Source organism: Echeneis naucrates, chromosome 1, assembly GCF_900963305.1.
Source record: "Echeneis naucrates chromosome 1, fEcheNa1.1, whole genome shotgun sequence".
NCBI classification, from domain to species: domain Eukaryota; kingdom Metazoa; phylum Chordata; class Actinopteri; order Carangiformes; family Echeneidae; genus Echeneis; species Echeneis naucrates.
Genome location: NC_042511.1, coordinates 19,158,006 through 19,177,546, shown reverse-complemented (window position 1 = coordinate 19,177,546; position 19,541 = coordinate 19,158,006). Strand labels below are relative to the sequence as shown.

Here is a 19,541-nt window from a genome sequence, read left to right as displayed (position 1 = left end):
GGCAGTTGTAGTAATATGTGATATCCTGTTTTCAAAAGTTATAATTCCTTATATCTTTTTATTTATTAGCATACTGAACAGCATACAAAGCATTTAAAATTGGGAGTAGTCTCAACGACCAACACTGCTTACATAATAATAATAATAACAACAATAATAATAATAAAATATTGCGAAATTGAAATTGACCCTTTTTTGCCTTAACCATATGTTTACTTTTAACATTTTAAGTACAAGTTAACCTTGAATCTGTCCGGCTGGGGTGTTCATCCGCCCCCGCCGGCTCTCCTGGGGGTATACCTACTTTCTTTGTTCCTCCTTCACAGGAGATGTGTTTAGGGGTGCACGGGTTGCCATCTTCCCGTGCTGCAGTCAATCTCACCAGCTATCACCACACTATTCTTGGCCGTCAACCAGACTTCCCTGGTAGTCACCACTTTCTTCAGTCTAACAGTTGTGGTGAACCATCTTCTGATGCAAAAGCTCCGACACATCAGCACACACAACACAACACTCTCAAAAGCAAATCATTGTTGTGGGGGGTGTTTTGATTGACTAAATCACTGCTGAGTCATCTCAAACATCCTGCTGGACATAGTACGAGTCTTACCCTGCTGGCGGCTGTCAGTCTTTGACGTCACCGCAGTCCATGTATAATTAATGAGGAGGCGGTGGCCACTGAAAAACTGGCTGCTTCTGGTTTCCAGGGGTAAATACAAAGCGGAGCCGGTCTGAGTGGAAGCGGCACAAAGGCAGAGAGCGGAGATCTCACAGGTTTTAACAGCTCAAGACCAAGAGAGTCAGGTAAAGCGGCTGCTCGGCTCAAATCCACATTTAACACATAAATTGTTTACAAGTGTATGAAGGCGACGGTGGGCGCAGAGGTTTACATGTTGACCCAAAGAGTAGGTAAATGGCTGGAAATACTGTGAGAGCGGCTTATTTACTCTAGTTGTTAGTGGCCACATGATAGTAGATGGCAGCCGGGTGTTTGTGTTGATAAGATTGAATAAAAATACGGCTAAAAAATAAACAAAAAATACCCCCCTGTCTTAAAAAAACAAACAAACAAACAAACAAAACCTAAACCACCGACCGATCAGTTGGGAAACAGTGATGCATTGTGGCTCAGTGTATGGGTACTTATTTAACGGGGCGGACTGATCTGCCTTAGCCTGTTTTATACCTAATAAATAAATTAAAAATCTCTGTCTTTCAAAAGTGTCTTGTTGTATCTTCCTAGTGTGTTGAACAGACTATCAGAGTAACTCAGTGAAGTTTGCTTTGTTTCAAACTGCTGCCGCTTTGGCATCACAGTTTATACGTGGCAGTAAAGGCTTTTAGTGTCCAGCGTATAGACAGAGCAGGTCCAACAGACTACGTACACATTGTTTGATTTCTATTTTTTTTTTATTTTTTAATATTTCCATCAGCTCTGTCTTCAGCCTGATTCTTTCCCTCTGTTAAAACTTCCCGATCCTCTTTTTAGTGAGTTTTGGGGACCATCCTTTGCTGAGGATGTATGCTGTCACTAATGGCTTCATTGTTTGTGTATGTAGTCATTTACTAATCTTTTGAAGATAAATAAAAACAATAAAAAAACACGGGTTAGGACAAGAAAAAAGTCTATAGCTGGCTGAGTTTTTTTTTTTTAAAGAAAAAAGATAATAATAACGAAGTCTGAACTTTTAAATATGCCATTAAAAAGTTATTAAATGCATCAGGAATGGAAGTATAAGTCATAGTTGTTTTACATTTAAAAATGTTTCCAATTGATTAAACTGTCCATCTGCTATTTATCTGTTTCAGTGTTTAACTCTTTATAAAGATGCTAAAAATATCTTTCTTTTTTCCTCCCTAATATCTGGTCTGTGTGTGCTTTTGCTTTTACTTTGATTCTTGAGAATTTGGATGTCATCATTCTGGACTTCTGACCCACTGTACTGATCCTTTTCTCTGAGTCTGCATTTCTGTGACTTGTGTATTTGTTAATACTACAGTTGTCTCAGGACATTGGAGTACTCATTATCTGCACCAGTTGAACATCAAGTGTGGAGGTTGGCAGCAGAGCAGTGGAGTGTGTGTGTGTGTGTGTGTTTTGCCTCCCCTCTATCATCCCTGTTTAGGAGTATCAGAGTTTGGGGAGATGTGCTGATTGTGTGGCCCTTTTCACTCAACTTCAGAACTATTCTACTTTTTTGTTGGCATGTCAAAAGGGGGAGGGAGCAAAGAAGTAAAGATGAGAAAATCATCAAGTCATTCTCTTGAAAAAGCCACCAGCACAGTGCTGTAGATTGCCATTCCTAGGTCAGTGATAGCCCCCCCCCTCCCAAGTCATTCCTCCCCAGCCCTTAGCTGCCTGTTCATCCAAGTCCAGCCCACACAGTAATCTGCTGTGGTGGCATGTGGCAAGTGTACACGCCATCCACAGAATTACAACTGACCACTGAGTGATACGCAGTCTGCCACAGAGCCTAGTTTATGAAGTGATCAAATTTTGTTTCTGATTTTGATCTGCCATACTGTGATACAACAATACTATGATATTTGGACTTGTAAGCAACGCCCTGAGGCTACATCACAGAAAAGGGACTGGTACCCCTAAAATCATGTACTCAGAGGTCAATGCTTTACAAATGACCAATAACTGCATTATGGAATAAGAGACAAAATTGAACAACATAATACTGCAGAGAGAATATTTTTACCACCTATATTATTACCTATACCTATTTACCACCTTTCGATGTGTTGTTAACATTTGTGTTTGCTATAAACAATTTCTTCCTGAAACCCTCATCTCATAATATAAGAGTTGTAATAACACTAAATACCACTAAACTATTAATGCTATTAATATTTCATCAGTCCCAAATAAATGAATTTGATGAACTTCACCCAGTGTCACCTCTTTTAAGGCAGGCAAAATGAATTTCTTAATTTGATTATTTTGGGATTAAAGTAGGACTGGAAACGGACTGAACCTGAAATTGAAAGCGTAATTCATTGGAAAGATAACAGTTACATTATATTCATGCAAGTAAAAGATACAAGGAAACATGACTACAGAATTTATTGTCATAAACTCCATATACATTATTCAGTATATTGGAAAATGGCCTAATTTCAGACAAAGCAATAAAGTACTATTAAACTGATCAAAGTGCCGTGACTGAGCAGTAAAATCCAACATATGCTGAATACTAAAATAGTTTCCTGACATTTACTGTCATATTGTCACTTTTAATCGAAATACCTGTCCAGTAAGTTTGTTCAGTCTTTGAGCCACATTCAGGTTTAGGGTCATGAAGTTGGGTCAGATGTCACATGTTTGAGTTTGACATATAGGTCCACTGAACTCTTTTTGCAGCAAAGGAAATCTGCTTGTTTTATACACTGTACCACATGTACAGGATTGAGTTATGCATATGAGTATGTGAGTAACAGCAGGACGCCACTGTCTTACCTCCGATGAGCTGATGTAGTTTCTAATGCATATAATCTGAACAGTACATGTCTTCTGTGGGAAACAATAACAATGTTCATTAGTTTTAGTTTAACAGGATCATCCTCTGAGCAGACACCCACTGTGTCCTTCTTAAACACAGCTGTCCAGACATTCAATGCGAGCTGCCTTTTACACTGGACAAGTTCACTTGTGTATTTCTCACTTTTGATGTAACTGTCCCTGAGACTGTAATCAAAGTCTTCTGTGTATATGGCTTCTTTCCTGATAATGTGGCCGTGTAAGGACAGACAAATTTGGTTCAATGAACATTTGGTATATATAACAATATAAACGTCAAGCAATGAAGTTAATCACAGCTGTAAACACAACATGTATAAGCAGCATTATCGACCATAAACGGGGTGTTTTCAGTCATCACTTATGAGCCATGTGAAGTTATGCTTTTGCAATAATCCTTAAAAATATGCTTCAAATGGCTATAAAACACACTAAAGTCCCTTTAACTTAACTTTAAACAGAAGAAATATTTTCTTGCAGTTCTTTTAATGAACAGCCTCTTTAGTGAAACTCAATTAATCTTACAGGTAATTCTAAAAATTTAATAAAAATAGGAACACAGTGTGACTCTTTTCTTCCTCACATTTTTTACAGCTCTGTTTTTCACCTTCAAGAATATTCTTTAACAGAAAGTCAATGTTAATGTATATTAAGGCAAAAAGTCCACGGTGGCATAGTCTAACTCAGTTGGTTTGGACATCACTAACTTTAAATCTCTGCTGTGGAGGTCAGTGGAATCTCATTTGTCATCTTTATGTCATTGATAAAGTCCATCAACTTTCAACAGTATCCCTGTTACTTTCAATAAACCTGACAACACAAAAGATAGTGAAAGAACAAAAATTGCTATTAAATGCTAATTAAAAAGGAGGATGATTGGAAGCTGAAGATATAGAACATATAAACTCTAAATGCACTAAGAGTACCTGTCTCCTGCTGCCTGTTTGTTGATTTCTGCTATTGTTAACTTTGATCCTCATCTTTACTTTGTCCTCAGACTCCATCGAAAAGGAGCTTGGACGGCATGCAAAGTTGTGAAATTTCGTCAGAGAGCACTGATGATCCTCTTAGTAGCGGCCTACGCACTCATAAGCAGCCTCGAATAATAGTGATTGGTGCTGGCTTGGCCGGCCTTGCTGCAACTAAGGCCCTACTAGAAAACGGCTTCACTGATGTCACTGTCCTAGAAGCATCAGACCACATCGGCGGGCGAGTTCAAAGTGTTCAGCACGGTGAGGGGATGAAGTTATCTTAAAATTATTAATGAAAAAACAATTTTAAAATCATTGTGTAAAAACTATTCAGTGATAAGTCAGAGACGCTGTCGCTGTGTCCCTTTTAACAGTGTGACAGTACTGTACAGCTCCAGCATCAATGATGTCACATATAGTACAAGCTTAATGCTAAACTACTCATAATTGGCTGACTTAAACTGTCAGAGGAGAATAAACCTTCTAATTTAAGAACACTGAAACTGAATGAGTTTATAGCTGAATAGTAGTTACTTGTCCCTCTGTTGCCTAGAGTTAGACATTCAGTCAATATTTCACTTACAGAATAGCTGATTACTTTGATCTTTTGCTGTAAACACCACAAATATTTTTCTAAATTTTCTTTTTTGCCTAAATATATACAAATCATTGTTTGAATGCTGAGCAAAAATTGGAGTCATAAAGTTAAAGGCCATGGCATAGAAATAGTATAAACTTATATGTACAAGGCCTCTTTCATATCAGAGTGCTAATTGCAATTCTTCACATTTACTTTGGAAACTCTTAAGTCAAACATTTGAACATTTGTGTGAGAGAATTGTTTCATACATTTTTCATACACATTAAATAAACTGAAATACTTGTTAGGCTCAGTGCCATTTGGAGGAGGGACACTTGTGAATTTTGCCAACAGAGTAAGCTGGTTGCGTGTTTTGTGCCTTTGATTTACACTTTACAAATTGGAAACAAGTAGAAAACTGCATCCATTCTCTTAAAAGAGGTCATCTGTAAGTGCACACAGTAGTAATGCTACTCCAGTGGGCTTCAGTGACTACGGTATATTCACTGAGTTAACCTATCTAATTAACCCTCAAATGCAGCTCAGACCTTAACAGGGCAGAATTTACTCAGGTTGCTGTTTCATTCAAAGTCATCATTGTTTTTCAGACCCTCACTGATCCCTACTCTGTTGTGTTCTGTTTTTTTTTCTTTTTTCTTTTTCAGGAAAAGCAACTTTGGAGCTTGGAGCCACCTGGATACATGGTGCCAATGGGAACCCAGTGTACCATCTGGCAGAGGACAACGGACTGCTGGAGCACACCACCGACGGGGAACGGAGTGTGGGACGCATCAGCTTGTACACCAAGAATGGTGTTGCTCACTATCAGACCAACGTCGGGAAGAGGATCCCCAAAGACCTGGTGGAGGAGTTCAGTGACCTGTACAATGAGGTGAGGGAACAAATCCACACATGGTCACACACAGGTACACACATACATTCACACTTGCATATACAGTTATAAGTACACCCTTCCCTCGCCAGGGCTCCAGAACCTCCTGCTACCCTGAGAGGGAAGCAGTATAGAAAATGAAAATATATACATAAATGTTTGATTTATATTATTGATTATAGTTGAGATGTCAATTTTTACTCAATATATTGGTGCAGCCATAAAACCAAACTGTCAGACAGCAACTTAAGTGGTGATTTATTGATGAAACATGGTAATATTTCCAGCTATAAGCTTTTTAGGTGGCTGCACCAGGCTGCACCAGGCTATGAAGAGGCTGATTTTCCCTCAGCATCTTTAAGTGCTCCAGTGAAATGAGCATTAAAGCCTGCTGATTTTAAGTAGAAACAGCCATTTTGTTAGCCCAGTCCTCTGCTCTGCAGCATCCATTGTTCGCATTTAAGTGGGTCATGTCTGGAAAAGCATTTGCAGACAGAAGCTAAAGAACCGGCAGAAAACATTGTTGCTTTGTGTTATTATTATTGTTTTTTTTTTATGTGTACTGTACCTTTGTAATAAAGCAGAGTCGCTGTTTCATTAACCTTAACACTGGGGAGATACTCAACACTGTTGCATTTGCATTCCTCCAGTCAGACATTTCAAACACAGAGACATTTCCTGCTCATACCCATTTCCCAATTTCTTCTCTTTTGCAGGGTTACTGCTCTTGTAGTGGCTGGCAGCGTTTGTTTTTTATTGCCAGTATGCTTCTCCACCATGCTGAACTCAACTTAACCAGTTTCTTTGTCTTTCCTGTTTCACATTTCTTCCACATTATTCCTTACTCTTCTTCCTCATAATTAAATCTCTTGCCTTTCACGCTGCTCTAGGTGTATGAGCTGACTCAGGAGTTCTTCCAGAATGGGAAGCCAGTTTGCGCTGAGAGCCAGAACAGTGTTGGTGTCTTCACGCGAGACCTGGTGCGAAAGAGGATCATGCTGGATCCAGATGATTCAGAGAGCACCAAGAAGCTCAAACTGTCAATGCTTCAACAGTACCTCAAGGTATGTGTGTATGTTTTCTCAATATCTAAGATAATTTGTGAATTAGGAGGTCCATCCATTAAATAAGAACTTGTTTAATGGATTCAGATTTTAATTCGCAAGAATATATTATATTTACATTCAGAATCATCTGCTCAGAAATGTGGAAAACCTCTCACCTAATCAGTTCAATTACTAATAACTATCAGAGTTACAAGATAACAGTCAGCTGCTAATTACAAAAGATTAGTTTGCAAATTTTTGGCTGTTATTTACTTCTCAGATCTCCTTCCACATAGTTAAAAGTCAGGCTTAATCCAGGTTTTGTTTAGGTACCGAGCAAAAGGACTGGAAACAGGGCAATCCAGTAAATAATTCGCTGGCCTGTGGTAACACTCCTCCAGTGCCTCTAAAGCTGATAAATCATTACATCATATCTTGTTTTATAAGCTTCCTTCCTTGAGTTAAAACTGCCACAATCAGGATTTTTTAGGCTCTCAAACTGACGTTTTGTCTCGCTAGTGTTTTGTATCAGCTATTCAATATATTTATGTTATTTGCAGACTGTTCCATATGCTCCCTCCCCCAACCAGGCAGAAACACAGTCCACATGTTTTTTATGCAAAAGGCCGCCAGGTATTGGCTACCATGCTGGTTCACTGGCGAATGAGGCAGAACCAGCAGTGTATTTTTGCCATGGAGATGAGCTATGTGTATTAACTGACTGTGAGGTGTTATAAAAATTACAATTGACTAAACTAACAACTAAACCATTTGAGCTGCAAGTACTAAAAAGAAATTTGGCTACTCTGTTGCTCCCCTGCTGCAGGTGGAGAGCTGTGAAAGTAGCTCTCCCAGCATGGACGAAGTATCTCTGAGTGAGTTTGGTGAGTGGACAGAGATCCCTGGTGCACATTATGTCATTCCTGAAGGTTTCATGAAGATTGTCGAACTCCTGGCCCAGGACATCCCCTCCCGCACCATCTGCCTTAGCAAACCGGTTCGTTGCATTCACTGGAATTACTCAGCACAGCATCAGGAAGTGATTGCCAAGAGCCACAACAACAACCAGGACAACAACCACAATGAAAACAACCACAGCTCCCAACCTAACCAGGACCCTCTGATCATGGGTCACCCTATCTGTGTTGAGTGCGAAGACGAGGAGTGGATTACAGCCGACCACGTGATCGTAACAGCTTCTCTGGGCGTGCTGAAGCAGAACCATGAAGCCATGTTCTCGCCCTCTCTGCCTGAGGACAAAGTGCTTGCCATTGAGAAGCTGGGCATCAGCACCACTGATAAGATATTCTTAGAGTTTGAAGAGCCCTTCTGGAGCCCTGAGTGCAACAGCATCCAGTTTGTGTGGGAAGATGAGGCTCAGCTCGAACAGCTGGTCTACCCAGAGGACCTGTGGTACAAGAAGATCTGCAGCTTTGACGTCCTCTACCCACCCGAGCGTTATGGCTACATGCTGAGTGGCTGGATCTGTGGGCAGGAGGCACTCTACATGGAGCGCTGTGATGACGAAACAGTCGCTGAAACCTGCATTGAGCTGCTGAGGCGCTTTACAGGTCAGGGAAAGTGCACATGCAGATACTTAACTTTATACTGTGGTTTTCCATCGCACATCCTGCTCATATCATGGGGACTTTGATGAGTTTTCAAGGCTGATGACTAACAGGACTTATATATCCCCACGGCTGTGTTATTTCATCATTATCCAAAGATAACATATTATTTAGAAAAAGGCTACTTTCTTACTTATTCTGATTTATCATGTGACCATGGTAGAAAAGAAATGAGCAGGGTGACTAATATAAAGCCAAAACAAGTAGCAGCAGCTCAGTGACTCATACAGTGACTGGGCGGGGGCCTTAGGTCCAGATAATGGAAGTGACACAAGCTTCAGTTATGAGACAAGAGGCTGCATCCAGGGAAGCTGACAAATGATACAGCTGAATGACTCAGGTGTCTCAGGTTTATGGTAAAGAGGCATTTTATCTGAGTGATGTCTGATTGACCCCTCCCTATCCACGTGACACACTTGAATATTATATTTCTGTGTATTCTCTGAGGTTAAGTCAGTGTTGCTGGTCACAATATCTTGCACAACACAGGAATTTCCTTGAGAAACAAATTAAGCTGCTTCAAGGTGATTGAAATATTGAGCACAATCCCGTGACCATCAGCTGACTCATCAACTGATTATAAATTTCCAGAGGGAAAAAAAAGAGATTATAACCTGCTAAAGTGATTGCCTGAAAAACAGGTCACAGTGCAAGTGCAAGTCCAGACCATCTGTGACGTCATGGTGTGATCAGTGGACTTCCTGTAGATGTTTCCTGTCACTCCTCAAGTTGTCTCATACACCCCCACCCGCACCCCAAAAAGAAAAAAACTACATTACTCATGTAGCTCAAGGCGGTTTCATCTCCTTAGCTGTCACTTAATTACATATAGACTCGCTGGTGCCTTTCTGCTCACAGAGGGTCACAAGTTGATTAGTGTTGGCAGATGGGATGTTCCAGTAAGGGGCCTTAACTCCCAGCCGCCACATTATTAGTTTAAACTTGTGTAATTCTGTAATTAAGTGGTTTGTTGTAGAGACACCAGCCTGGCTGTAATTGTGATCAGATTTGTTGCGGCTTGAGAACAGGCAGATCCATAATTGGCAGAGCCAGAGCAAAAACAGAGCTTGAAAGGTCCAGGAAACAATTTATTAATTCAACTCACCAAATGAGGAAATGGGAAATCAGTAAACACCAAAACTGCTGCTGGTGGCTGAGACTAGAGGCAGGCCTACATATGCTCTGGAGGCATGGGAGAGCTCTGGGAATCAAACCTACACAAGAAAACACTATGAGAGCAAAGAAGCATGCAGGAAAGGGTACTGGAGGTGATCTTGTAGTATTAGCTACCACTGTCAGACAAGACAGAATTATCTGGCGACTCAGCCATGGTTTTGGGGAGAGGTGTGTGATGGGAATTAGGTGTGCCACACTACGCTTTTCAGCAAGCTAGGTCAGCAACACCTCCAAGCCGCTGCCTGCACCGCTGGGGGGAAAAGGAGGGGAAAACCCAAACAAACAAAAAAGCAAGAAGAAAACTAAATAATGAATAAAACACACACAAAAAAAAAACAAGCAGCACAGGAAAACATATGCCATGACAAAGTTTCCAGTATCTGTCCTAATGCCTGCTCCTGTTGGTCCATCCTCAGGGAACCCCAACATTCCAAAGCCCCGACGGGTCCTGCGCTCCTCATGGGGCAGCAACCCCTACATCGGAGGCTCCTACTCCTTCACCCAAGTGGGCTCCAGTGGTGGGGACTGCGAGAGGCTTGCAATGCCACTGCCTTATGCCAACAGCACCAAGGCTCAGGTGAGACCACCAACCCACACAGCACTTTGGAGTGGATATAAAGATAAAAAGATAACACCTCTATCATGTAATGTAGTTGAGGTTTAGCAGGTTACACTGACCTTTATAGTAATTACTAAACAAAAATGTGCTGTGCTGTTTTTTTTTCTATTGAATTATTTTCTGTCATTGTGTAGTATTTTGTGCATTAAGCTTCATATTTTGAGTAACAGAGTCCCTCCCAGTAAACAGATAAACAGATATACTAAAAATATTGTGCAATGCTTAATTTCTTTTCTCCTTCATTTTCTAAGAATTTTGATTTTTTTTTTTTTGTGAACACATTTTAATAATTTTCCACATAATTTCTATTAAATAATATATCAGTTTTTGAAGCAACCCCAAATATTGTATACATTTACATGCATATATAATGTTACTTGTGATGGCAAAGAGATTTGGGATACAACTACACCAACTGTATTTTCAGTGAATGTACATTTGGTTGTTTACAGTCCCTGCACACACACTGAGAGCATCTGGCTAATGCTGTGGTGTCATCACTACCCAGTCATATCCCAGCACATGTAGAGCAAATACAGCTGGAGTATGAATGCTGACCCTTGGCCAGCAGTCTAGACCATGAAACCTGATGCATCTTCTGAGGGTGGGGGGGTTTTGTGGGGCTGTTGTGGGTGGAGGTTCTGTATGCTCACTTGACACTGCTGAAGGAACAGTGTGACCCCACTGCTGATGTCCTTCAACTCTGTCAAAATGAAATTTTCAGCCCTCAGGGAAAGTGACTAACTGCCTACAGTGCTACAAGCCAATCGGTTTTGCTGTACGTAAGGCCAAAAACAGGTCAAGCTGATGCGGGCTGCTCTCGTTTGGAAAATAGTTTTCTCCTCTAAAACCTATTCTCCTTCTCTCTCTGCTTATTTCACTTTTCTTCCCCTCCTCCATCCTCAGCCTTTGCAGGTCCTGTTCGCCGGAGAAGCCACCCACAGAAAATACTATTCCACTACCCATGGTGCTTTGCTGTCAGGACAGAGAGAAGCCACTCGCCTGATAGAGATGCATCAAGATTTGCAAAGAGATCAAACCACAAAGCCTAATATGTAAAATATAAAACCACCTCTGACTAGTGAAATAAAAACTATATATATATAAACTGTTGGGTTTTAATCTTTTTTATCAAAATGATTGAAGGTATAGCTTGGGCATTAATACATTTATAACCAATGAGTTTTGTTATTGTACTGTAGATTCAAATCATGCTAAAATTTATTTGAGATATACTGTTCAAAGATGTACTGTTTTTCGTCTTTATCATTCTGTCATAATATTTAGGTTTTTTTTTAAATCAGTAATTTAAATGTTTATCGTAACAGCGTCCCTAATTTAACTTGTTTTTGTAAGTGCCTTCTGTATGTACTGTTATGTTATTTCAAAAATACTGGAAGTAAAGTTTTAACAAAATAAATGCTCTATTATGATCAAACAGAGCCAGCTCAGTGTTGTTAATCCTGTAAATTATTAAATTCCATAGCAGCTTCCTCCTCTCCCATTTTTGTCCTCATGAATATTTTCTTGAAAATGAGTTTCAACCACAGACAGGAGCTGTTTCCATGCCATCACCATCTTGGTATCCTTTTGAATCTGTGAAGACAGAAAGTGAGCATGCATGGAAAGAAAAGGCTCCAAAGCTGCAATGCTGTGTCAAAGTGACAGATGGTGTTCGAACAGACCTCAGCCCAGTCCTCACTTCTGTTGGACAACACTGTTAATCCTCTACATCAGTGATACAATTAGATGCTGAAAAGAACTGACCAAGTTGTAGTTGAAAACCCGGGATGTGTAAAAATGCACTTCCTGTTAGGTAGGGGTTTAGTTTGAAGCAGGCTTAATATTCACACACACGCATCAAAAAAAAAAAAAAAAAAAGGGGGTTTGGTGGGGGCTGTGGAGGTTTTGTTTAGGAGAGTTGGGCAGTCGTAGGAATGGGCCATTCAGCCAATGCCTCAACCTTGAAAATGGTCAGCCTTGATCTGGCCTTTCTCACAACAAAACCCAAGAAACTTACAGAGGACACATGGACTCACCGAAAATTATGTAATGATGCTCTGTACAGGACTGGATGAACCACAAGCCAGTTGATGACAGCTTTGGTCTTCTCCTGAGCCTGACAGTCAAAAGGGCAGACTAAGCTCCTCACAATGAGCAAGACGGAAAGAACATTTTTGGAGTGCTACATCCAGAACCCAAGTCCTGATGATTATGTGATGTAGAAGTTTAGCTTTGACTGTAAAGCAGAGACTGACACTGGTAGAAACTGTGAAGGGAGTTTATTGTTCAGAAAAAATCAAACAAACAAACAAAAAAAGCAACCCATGCTGTGGAGGCAGGGCACTGGCTGGTTGGGCAAACTTACCCAGAAGACAGACCAAAGACAAATCATTACCAGAGCAGCAGGCTGCATGAGTCAGAGAAAGGGACAGGGTGAGGACCGGCCTTATATAGTCAAGTGATGAGGTGAATGGAAACAGGTGTGCCTTGTCTGCTGCCACAGGAGAAGCTAGCCACACCCACTGTCCCACACATGCTCTGCCAAAGAGAGAACAGAAAGGAGACAGGGATGGAGGGAGAACACAAAACCAACCCCGTCCCCCCCACACACAAACACACACACTTATATTTGTATAAGTGCTAATGGGGGAGAAAAAAGTACACAAAAACCAAAGAAAAGGAGGTGTTTCCGTCTCTCTGTCCCAAAATCTTTAATCAGTCCCCAAGACAACCTAAAAGGTTAAACTCTAAACTCTAACTTCTAAATATAGAGGCCCATAAAATTGCTTCCTTGTGGTTTCTCCTGTCTGTTTCATGACTGCTGATCTCGGTTGAGTTTAATATTCATATATCCAAATCCAAACCCTTGGTAGACTTTTAGGCTTTATCCATGTATGTACTAAAACATACTCTCTCTGCGTGGGCCAACCATGCACTTCTAGGTTGATTATGTGTCAACCCTGCGATAGACTGACAAACTGTCCGAGGTATACCTCACCTAAAACATTGGCTGGGGTTGGCTTCAGCAATCCTGATGGATAAGGGATAGAAAATGAGAGAGCGGTACATTATGTGCACGTGACCTGTATGAATAGTGGTCCATTACAGCCATCAATATTTATTAAAAATCTTTTTTCTAAGGTTTCTCTTTTACTCTTCTACTGATTCAATTAGGCACTCTCCAGAGGCTTGTTGCAGCTAAACTGTGCTAACCACTCATCTCCTTTGACACTTCAAAGTACCAAGGGAACAGGAACAGAAGACTGTAACAGTGGGTACATCCAGTCAGAGCTCATGTTATTTTTATAGCAGATTAGCAGAATCTGGTTGCTACACGGCTCACCAGAGTGTCTCTGAGCTCCAATTAAAGATTTGAAGGCAGACTGGGCCTTAAAAATATCAAGATTTCTGATATCAGTACAGACCCAAAGGACAGGCTGATGAAATGTTGGAGCTATAAATAAATAAATAAATAAATAAATAAAAAGATGGACAGACAGGCAGGAACAGGCAACAAGTATCAACCACAGGTTGCTGACACAAAACACTCCCCTGGCCTATGAGTACTGGCTCACTCCTACAGTCCAGACACATGCCCTTTAAGTCAATTGTTGGCTCTGAATTGCTCAGACAGGTGGGAATATCTCTCTTTGCATATTGCTGCATGCCATGGGTTGGACTGCTGACTTGCCAGGGTGTCCAGATGTCCAGGGTGGTCCCCACTTTTTCCCAATACCACCTGGGAATTGGCTGCAGTCCTCATGACCCTCCATGGGGAAGCAGAAAGATAATGAATGAATGAAGGGGTTGGAGAAGGAAACTCAGATGACTGCAAATGTGGAGAAGGTGAGCATGTGGGCTTGTCACTTAAGATAAATCTGGAGAAATCTGGTTATTGAGTTGGAGAAAGGCAGCTCTGGGGAGAGGGGGAGAATAAAGCCTGGGAGAGGTGAGGGGCTGAGGGAAACTGGGAGGAAGATGACAGCTTCCCCTTTGAGCTCAATTTTGGGTCATCAACCCAGCAGGGCCAGGCAAAAGTTAACAAGTATGAAGTATGACTGTCCAAATGTGTTCTTGACACTTTATGAAAGACTCTATCGAGTGGATATGCATAACAATTATAGCTACATCAGAAAAAGAGTAACGACTGTGCCACTTTCTGGGTAAATTATGTATTTAAGTCCAAGTTTTGTGCTTTTTTTTTTTACTTGTGTTTATCTCCCCTAACCTTATTTAAAAATAGCTGGGCCTGAAGCTGCTATATGTTTGTCTTTTGTCTAAACTGATGCTTAGTGGCGTCATCATCACAGCAGCAATTTCCAGGCGTTCCTTTGCTAAAAACATCTAACAATGGGATTACACTCTAAACATGTGGAATATAAAACAAAAACAAAAACCCTAAAGAGACTAAACAGCTGCAGAGAGATTCTTGTTTTGTATCACTGTGAACATGGGCAGTTAAGTTAAAACAATACAGTTGTTTCATTGAAAGCTATAAAAAAAAGTGGGTTTAGGGGATTGTTGTGCATTGAGTCTGTGGATAAGGCTCTATAGCTGAAACCTTGTTTTCTGTGGGCAGTGCACTCACCCTCCTCCATTCAGACAGTTGGACAGCAAAGAGGGAAACATGGGGACAAAGTTCTGGCAGGAGTCCCGGTCTAGCAGGAGAACATGTGAGACTGCAGAGCCAGGGGACTTAACCATTCAGTTACAACAACCAGCAGAAAGTAAAGTAATTGGTTTCACTGTTTACGGAAACAGTTCATTACACACATTTACATTATAACATTAACCTACGGACTTATAAGCCTGTTATTGTGAACTAGTCATAAATGAATTCTTTCCACGCAAGTGTCAATGGCGGATAACTTGTTGCTTAAATTATTAAATCACACTTTTCTGCTTTTACAGCCATGCATGTTACTCAAGCTATTTGGCCTGGTTTAACATTTCCCAGATAGTAATTTTGTTTATTAGCGCCCTTTAAATTTCATTTTTAAAGCTGGGGACAACTAAACAGGAACATCTCCTCAGATACACTGTCCTGTTTACTTTGGAGCTTTTTTATTCTAACTAGAATACTGTAAATTGACATACACTACATACATACAGACATACAATACAACTAAAAATTATATTGACCTTGTAACTGAAAAGTATGTTTTTAAAACTGATTATTTGGAAAGGTAATTGAAATTATGCAAATACAATTTAAAGCGATTTTATTGATGACAACAAATGAGTGAAAATGAGTAATAAAACATTTCCATCTATTGCGGTCATCATAGAGGGCGATCATCTTTTGGGAATTTTTTTTTTTTTCCAAGAACTGAATCCATTTAGTTGTTGTAGCAACACAGGCAAAGTTCTCAGCTCAACTGTCATACTTGGAATGGTAGTCAAAAATTAAAAATTACAAAGACAAACTGTACACTTAATTGCCCAGATAAGTGTTGAGGTAATGTGTAAACTACTATTCAGATGAATAGGCATGAGTACAATCATTCATACATAAAATATGTACAGAAAGGTACATCAACACTGGTAAGTAATCAAATTGCACAGTATGATGAATTGAGTCATTACAACAAAGGGTTAGTCCAGAGTCCAGATTTAAAAAAATAAATAATGAAATATATATGTGTGAATGTGCAAGAGCCTTGGTTCATGGGTGATGCTTAAAATTTTGAATCAATAAAAAAATAAAAAATGAGACAGGCCGACATTTGGAGAAGTAGAGAGACAGCTGGAGCAGATGAAACATTAAGCCAAAAAAAAAAAAAGAAAAGAAAAAGATATTAATGTATTGGCACCACTAAACTGCAGTTTCAGAGCACCCAGGCTCTGCAACATCTTCAGTAGGTCCATTTTCACAAGAGAGCAAATGTTTTGTTGGTACAAGCATGAAATCTACAGCCAACGATGCAAAAGCAACACAAATGGAGTAATGAATACAATGGTGAGAATAAGGTCATATTGGCTATGAACATCAAAGCACTTGCATGTAGTTGAATCAGTTTCCATCTTTGTAACTTTGCAACCAATGAGACATGAGAGAGGCTTACTGTACGTCCGGCCACTTCTAGAAGTTCATATGCTACGCTATCGCAGTGCTTCCAAAACCCCCCTTCCACAAAGCCAACATGTAAGTGGCTGGGCAGTTCTCAGGCTACGCCACAACCCTCTGAAACACAGCAGCTTTGTTTCTGATTAAGCCGATGACCAATGGTCGATAAAATGTTCAGGAAAAAAAGTGCATCATATTTTGTCAAATACTGAGAAACAGCTGAACATTAAAAACAACACTCTTATAATAAACATCAGATTTTTTTTCTCACTAGTGCAACAACAGACTGGTTCAAATAAAGAGAAACTTAATAAACCTGCAGGCAATCAAAGCTCTTTTACACATCTAATAATTTTCTTGCCACAGTAGCAGAACAGTGAAGGCAACTTAATGATTGATGCTCGAACACAAACATGCCAACATTATACACATTGCTCTTTTTTATAGAAATAAATAGCTGAATTATCTTTATTCTCTTCTTAAATAATTTCCATCTCTATATGACTCTGATGCACATTTAATATAAAGTATCTAATACACAACTGCAATTTCAACACTACTGTTATACATAATATATTCTCTATGTTTACCTTTCATTCAACTTTGGAGAGAAAATGCTTAAAGAGTGTAGACCTGTAAACAGCAACTTTTTCCACTGATATTTATGACCTTAATATTATATAACATCAAACGATGGTCCTTTTTTTTCTTGTTTTTGATCTTTTTTTGTTTGTTTTATACAAACATTATGTACAGAGAAGCTGACAGTAAAGGCAAGATTGTCTAAAACTCAAAATCAACAAGTGCTTTTTGTGTTTTTTTCTATTGTGTCCGCAATGTTTTTCCACCTTTCACCTAAAACCTTTCCTCCTCAATGTAAGTGAGCAGAAAATCAGAGCCAGTGTAGGATGATAACAATAATATGCAGTACTGGAAGAACATGAAGAAATGGACATCCAACACTGTTCTCACACGGTAACCTGGAACATCATTAGTACACTATGCAGCTACACAACTCCTCATAAACACTGACCATTGAGCAAAAACCAAAAGCATTAGCAGTGAGCTTTTGAATTTTAAAGAGTCCACATGACAATGGTATCCACCCATGGATGTTTACATCTGCTAGAGAGACCTATGAGGCGTGTAAAATCAAACGAGCAACTTCTCATAACCCTAATCTAAGTAACCTGCATTGATTTGTCACACTGTAAGTGACATAATATTGGTCCTGATGTGTGAAACATGCTTCAGAACTGTGTGCATGAATTCTTATAATCAAATGATTGTAAGCATCTGTAAGGAGCTCTGTTTTACAGGAACACACTGATTTCGCATTGCACTTTCTGAAAGTTGGGGAGTGGGGGACTTCCAAAAGAGAAGTAGAAGCAGAAGCAGCGAAATCCAGATTTTTGGTCCATAGTGTGGATCTGGCTCCAAAATCCTATTCCTCACTAAAAAATCTTTATTTATTTATTTATTTATTTATTTTTTTAAACATTTGACCCTCCTTGCTTCTGTTGTGTAGTTTTTTTTTTTTTACACTTAGATAACACCACTGGTGGTAACTACTCACAACTACTTAAGTGAGTTTGATGTGCGAGAGTTGGTGGATCCCCTCTTTAAATGATCTTTTAAGCATGAGCACTTACAGTAGTGTATTGCTACTCATACTTCTTAAAAATAAAATCCTGCTGTAACCTAAACTGAACTGTATCCAAGAATTGTGCCAATTTGAATGTGACACTGGAGACTTGATCTTTGGGTTTTGAGATCTCCAAAATAGCAAAGGTGACACTTGTTCTGTGCTGCAAAGGGTACACGTGTAACGTCACACCAGCTGGCTGCTGGGTATGTAGCATGAACACACTGAAAGAGGGAGCCAGATGATATCAGCTGATGAATTGTAAAAGGGCTCAGCCATGACAAGGCTTATGACAATGAATGGCACTGTTTCATATGGTGTATATGGCTGTTTCAAATATGAAACTTTCATGATATATAAACATAACATCTACAGTTTTCACCTGTAGACCACATTCCACATGACACACCTTATGTTTAGTAATAGCTGCTCGCACTCTTGCTTACGTTTCCCCTCATAAATGGCACACTGGAGAAAACGCACAGCATGTTCATGACACATGGTTCCAAATGGCATTTTTTGATAGAAATGTATAATGGGTTATCTTCCAGGATCAGTGAAGAACAACACTAGATCAGCATCCTGTTGACTTGGACTACAGATCTAGATATTCTACAGTTCTACAGTGAAAGAAAAAAACAAACAAACGGCAAAAGCAAAAGCAAAACACTGACTCCAGGTTTCTGGCATGAGGCTGTCACAGGAAGCAGAGGAGAAAAAATCTTGTTGCCATGCAGTGGCGAGAAGACTTTCAAGGTCTGTACGTCCTCTGCCCTGTCTGGAGCTGGTGCAGTATTTTTCTGTTACCGGTGGAAGCAGTAAGCGCTGAACATTGTCCTTTGTGTGGTTTCAGCACGCAGTTGTGCAGGGCAGACTGGATGAAAACTATGTATTCTCCTCTCAGATAGTCTATTTATGCACTGCATTCACTCACACACTCAGCAAACACAAATGTAAAGCTCCTGTTTTGAGACTCTTGCCATTGAACAAAAGTCAACATCTTTTGAGGGAATTACATTTTCTACCTTTTTCTCAAACCTGCCACCATTTAATTTTCCTCTCTGTGGGAAGAATGTATGCTGTATAATGTGCTCCTGCCCACGAGCTCAAGGTAGTCTCAGGTTTTAAATCAAGCATTATGTGGATACAGACAGTTAAATACAGCGCTGTCACCAGGCCCCAAGCGTTTCAAGAATGGGGTCTGGCTCTATGTGAATGCATGAGCCTTTTTTATGGTGAGAAAAAGACGACTGAGAAAGAGGGGCCTTACATTTGTTGGGTTATTAAAGTCTGAAGAGCTTAAAACAGGCCCTTAATCTCATAGATAGTGCCACTTTTGGTCCAAATAAGCTTCCTCACTGCCACTGCTTTTGTTTCTGTTGGGGCTA

The 19,541-nt window shown here is 40.0% G+C and overlaps 1 protein-coding gene across 1 annotated transcript; it reads left to right on the top strand.

The window, feature by feature from the left end:
- The first annotated feature begins 724 nt into the window (after positions 1-724).
- smox (spermine oxidase) lies at positions 725-11,697 on the top strand. The gene is made up of 7 exons (XM_029507515.1): positions 725-804; positions 4,524-4,758; positions 5,743-5,969; positions 6,860-7,033; positions 7,842-8,586; positions 10,236-10,396; positions 11,345-11,697. Exons 2-7 carry the CDS (start codon positions 4,551-4,553, stop codon positions 11,495-11,497), a joined length of 1,668 nt encoding a protein of 555 aa, XP_029363375.1. The 5' UTR covers positions 725-804; positions 4,524-4,550; the 3' UTR covers positions 11,498-11,697.
- Positions 11,698-19,541: the final 7,844 nt, after the last annotated feature.

Excerpts from the sequence above, each read along its gene's own strand:
- smox (XM_029507515.1), top strand. The coding sequence starts at position 4,551 with ATGCAAAGTTGTGAAATTTCGTCAGAGAGCACTGATGATCCTCTTAGT. Across the intron at positions 8,587-10,235 it reads GCTGCTGAGGCGCTTTACAG|GGAACCCCAACATTCCAAAG; the intron begins GTCAGGGAAAGT and ends GTCCATCCTCAG. Across the intron at positions 10,397-11,344 it reads CCAACAGCACCAAGGCTCAG|CCTTTGCAGGTCCTGTTCGC; the intron begins GTGAGACCACCA and ends CTCCATCCTCAG.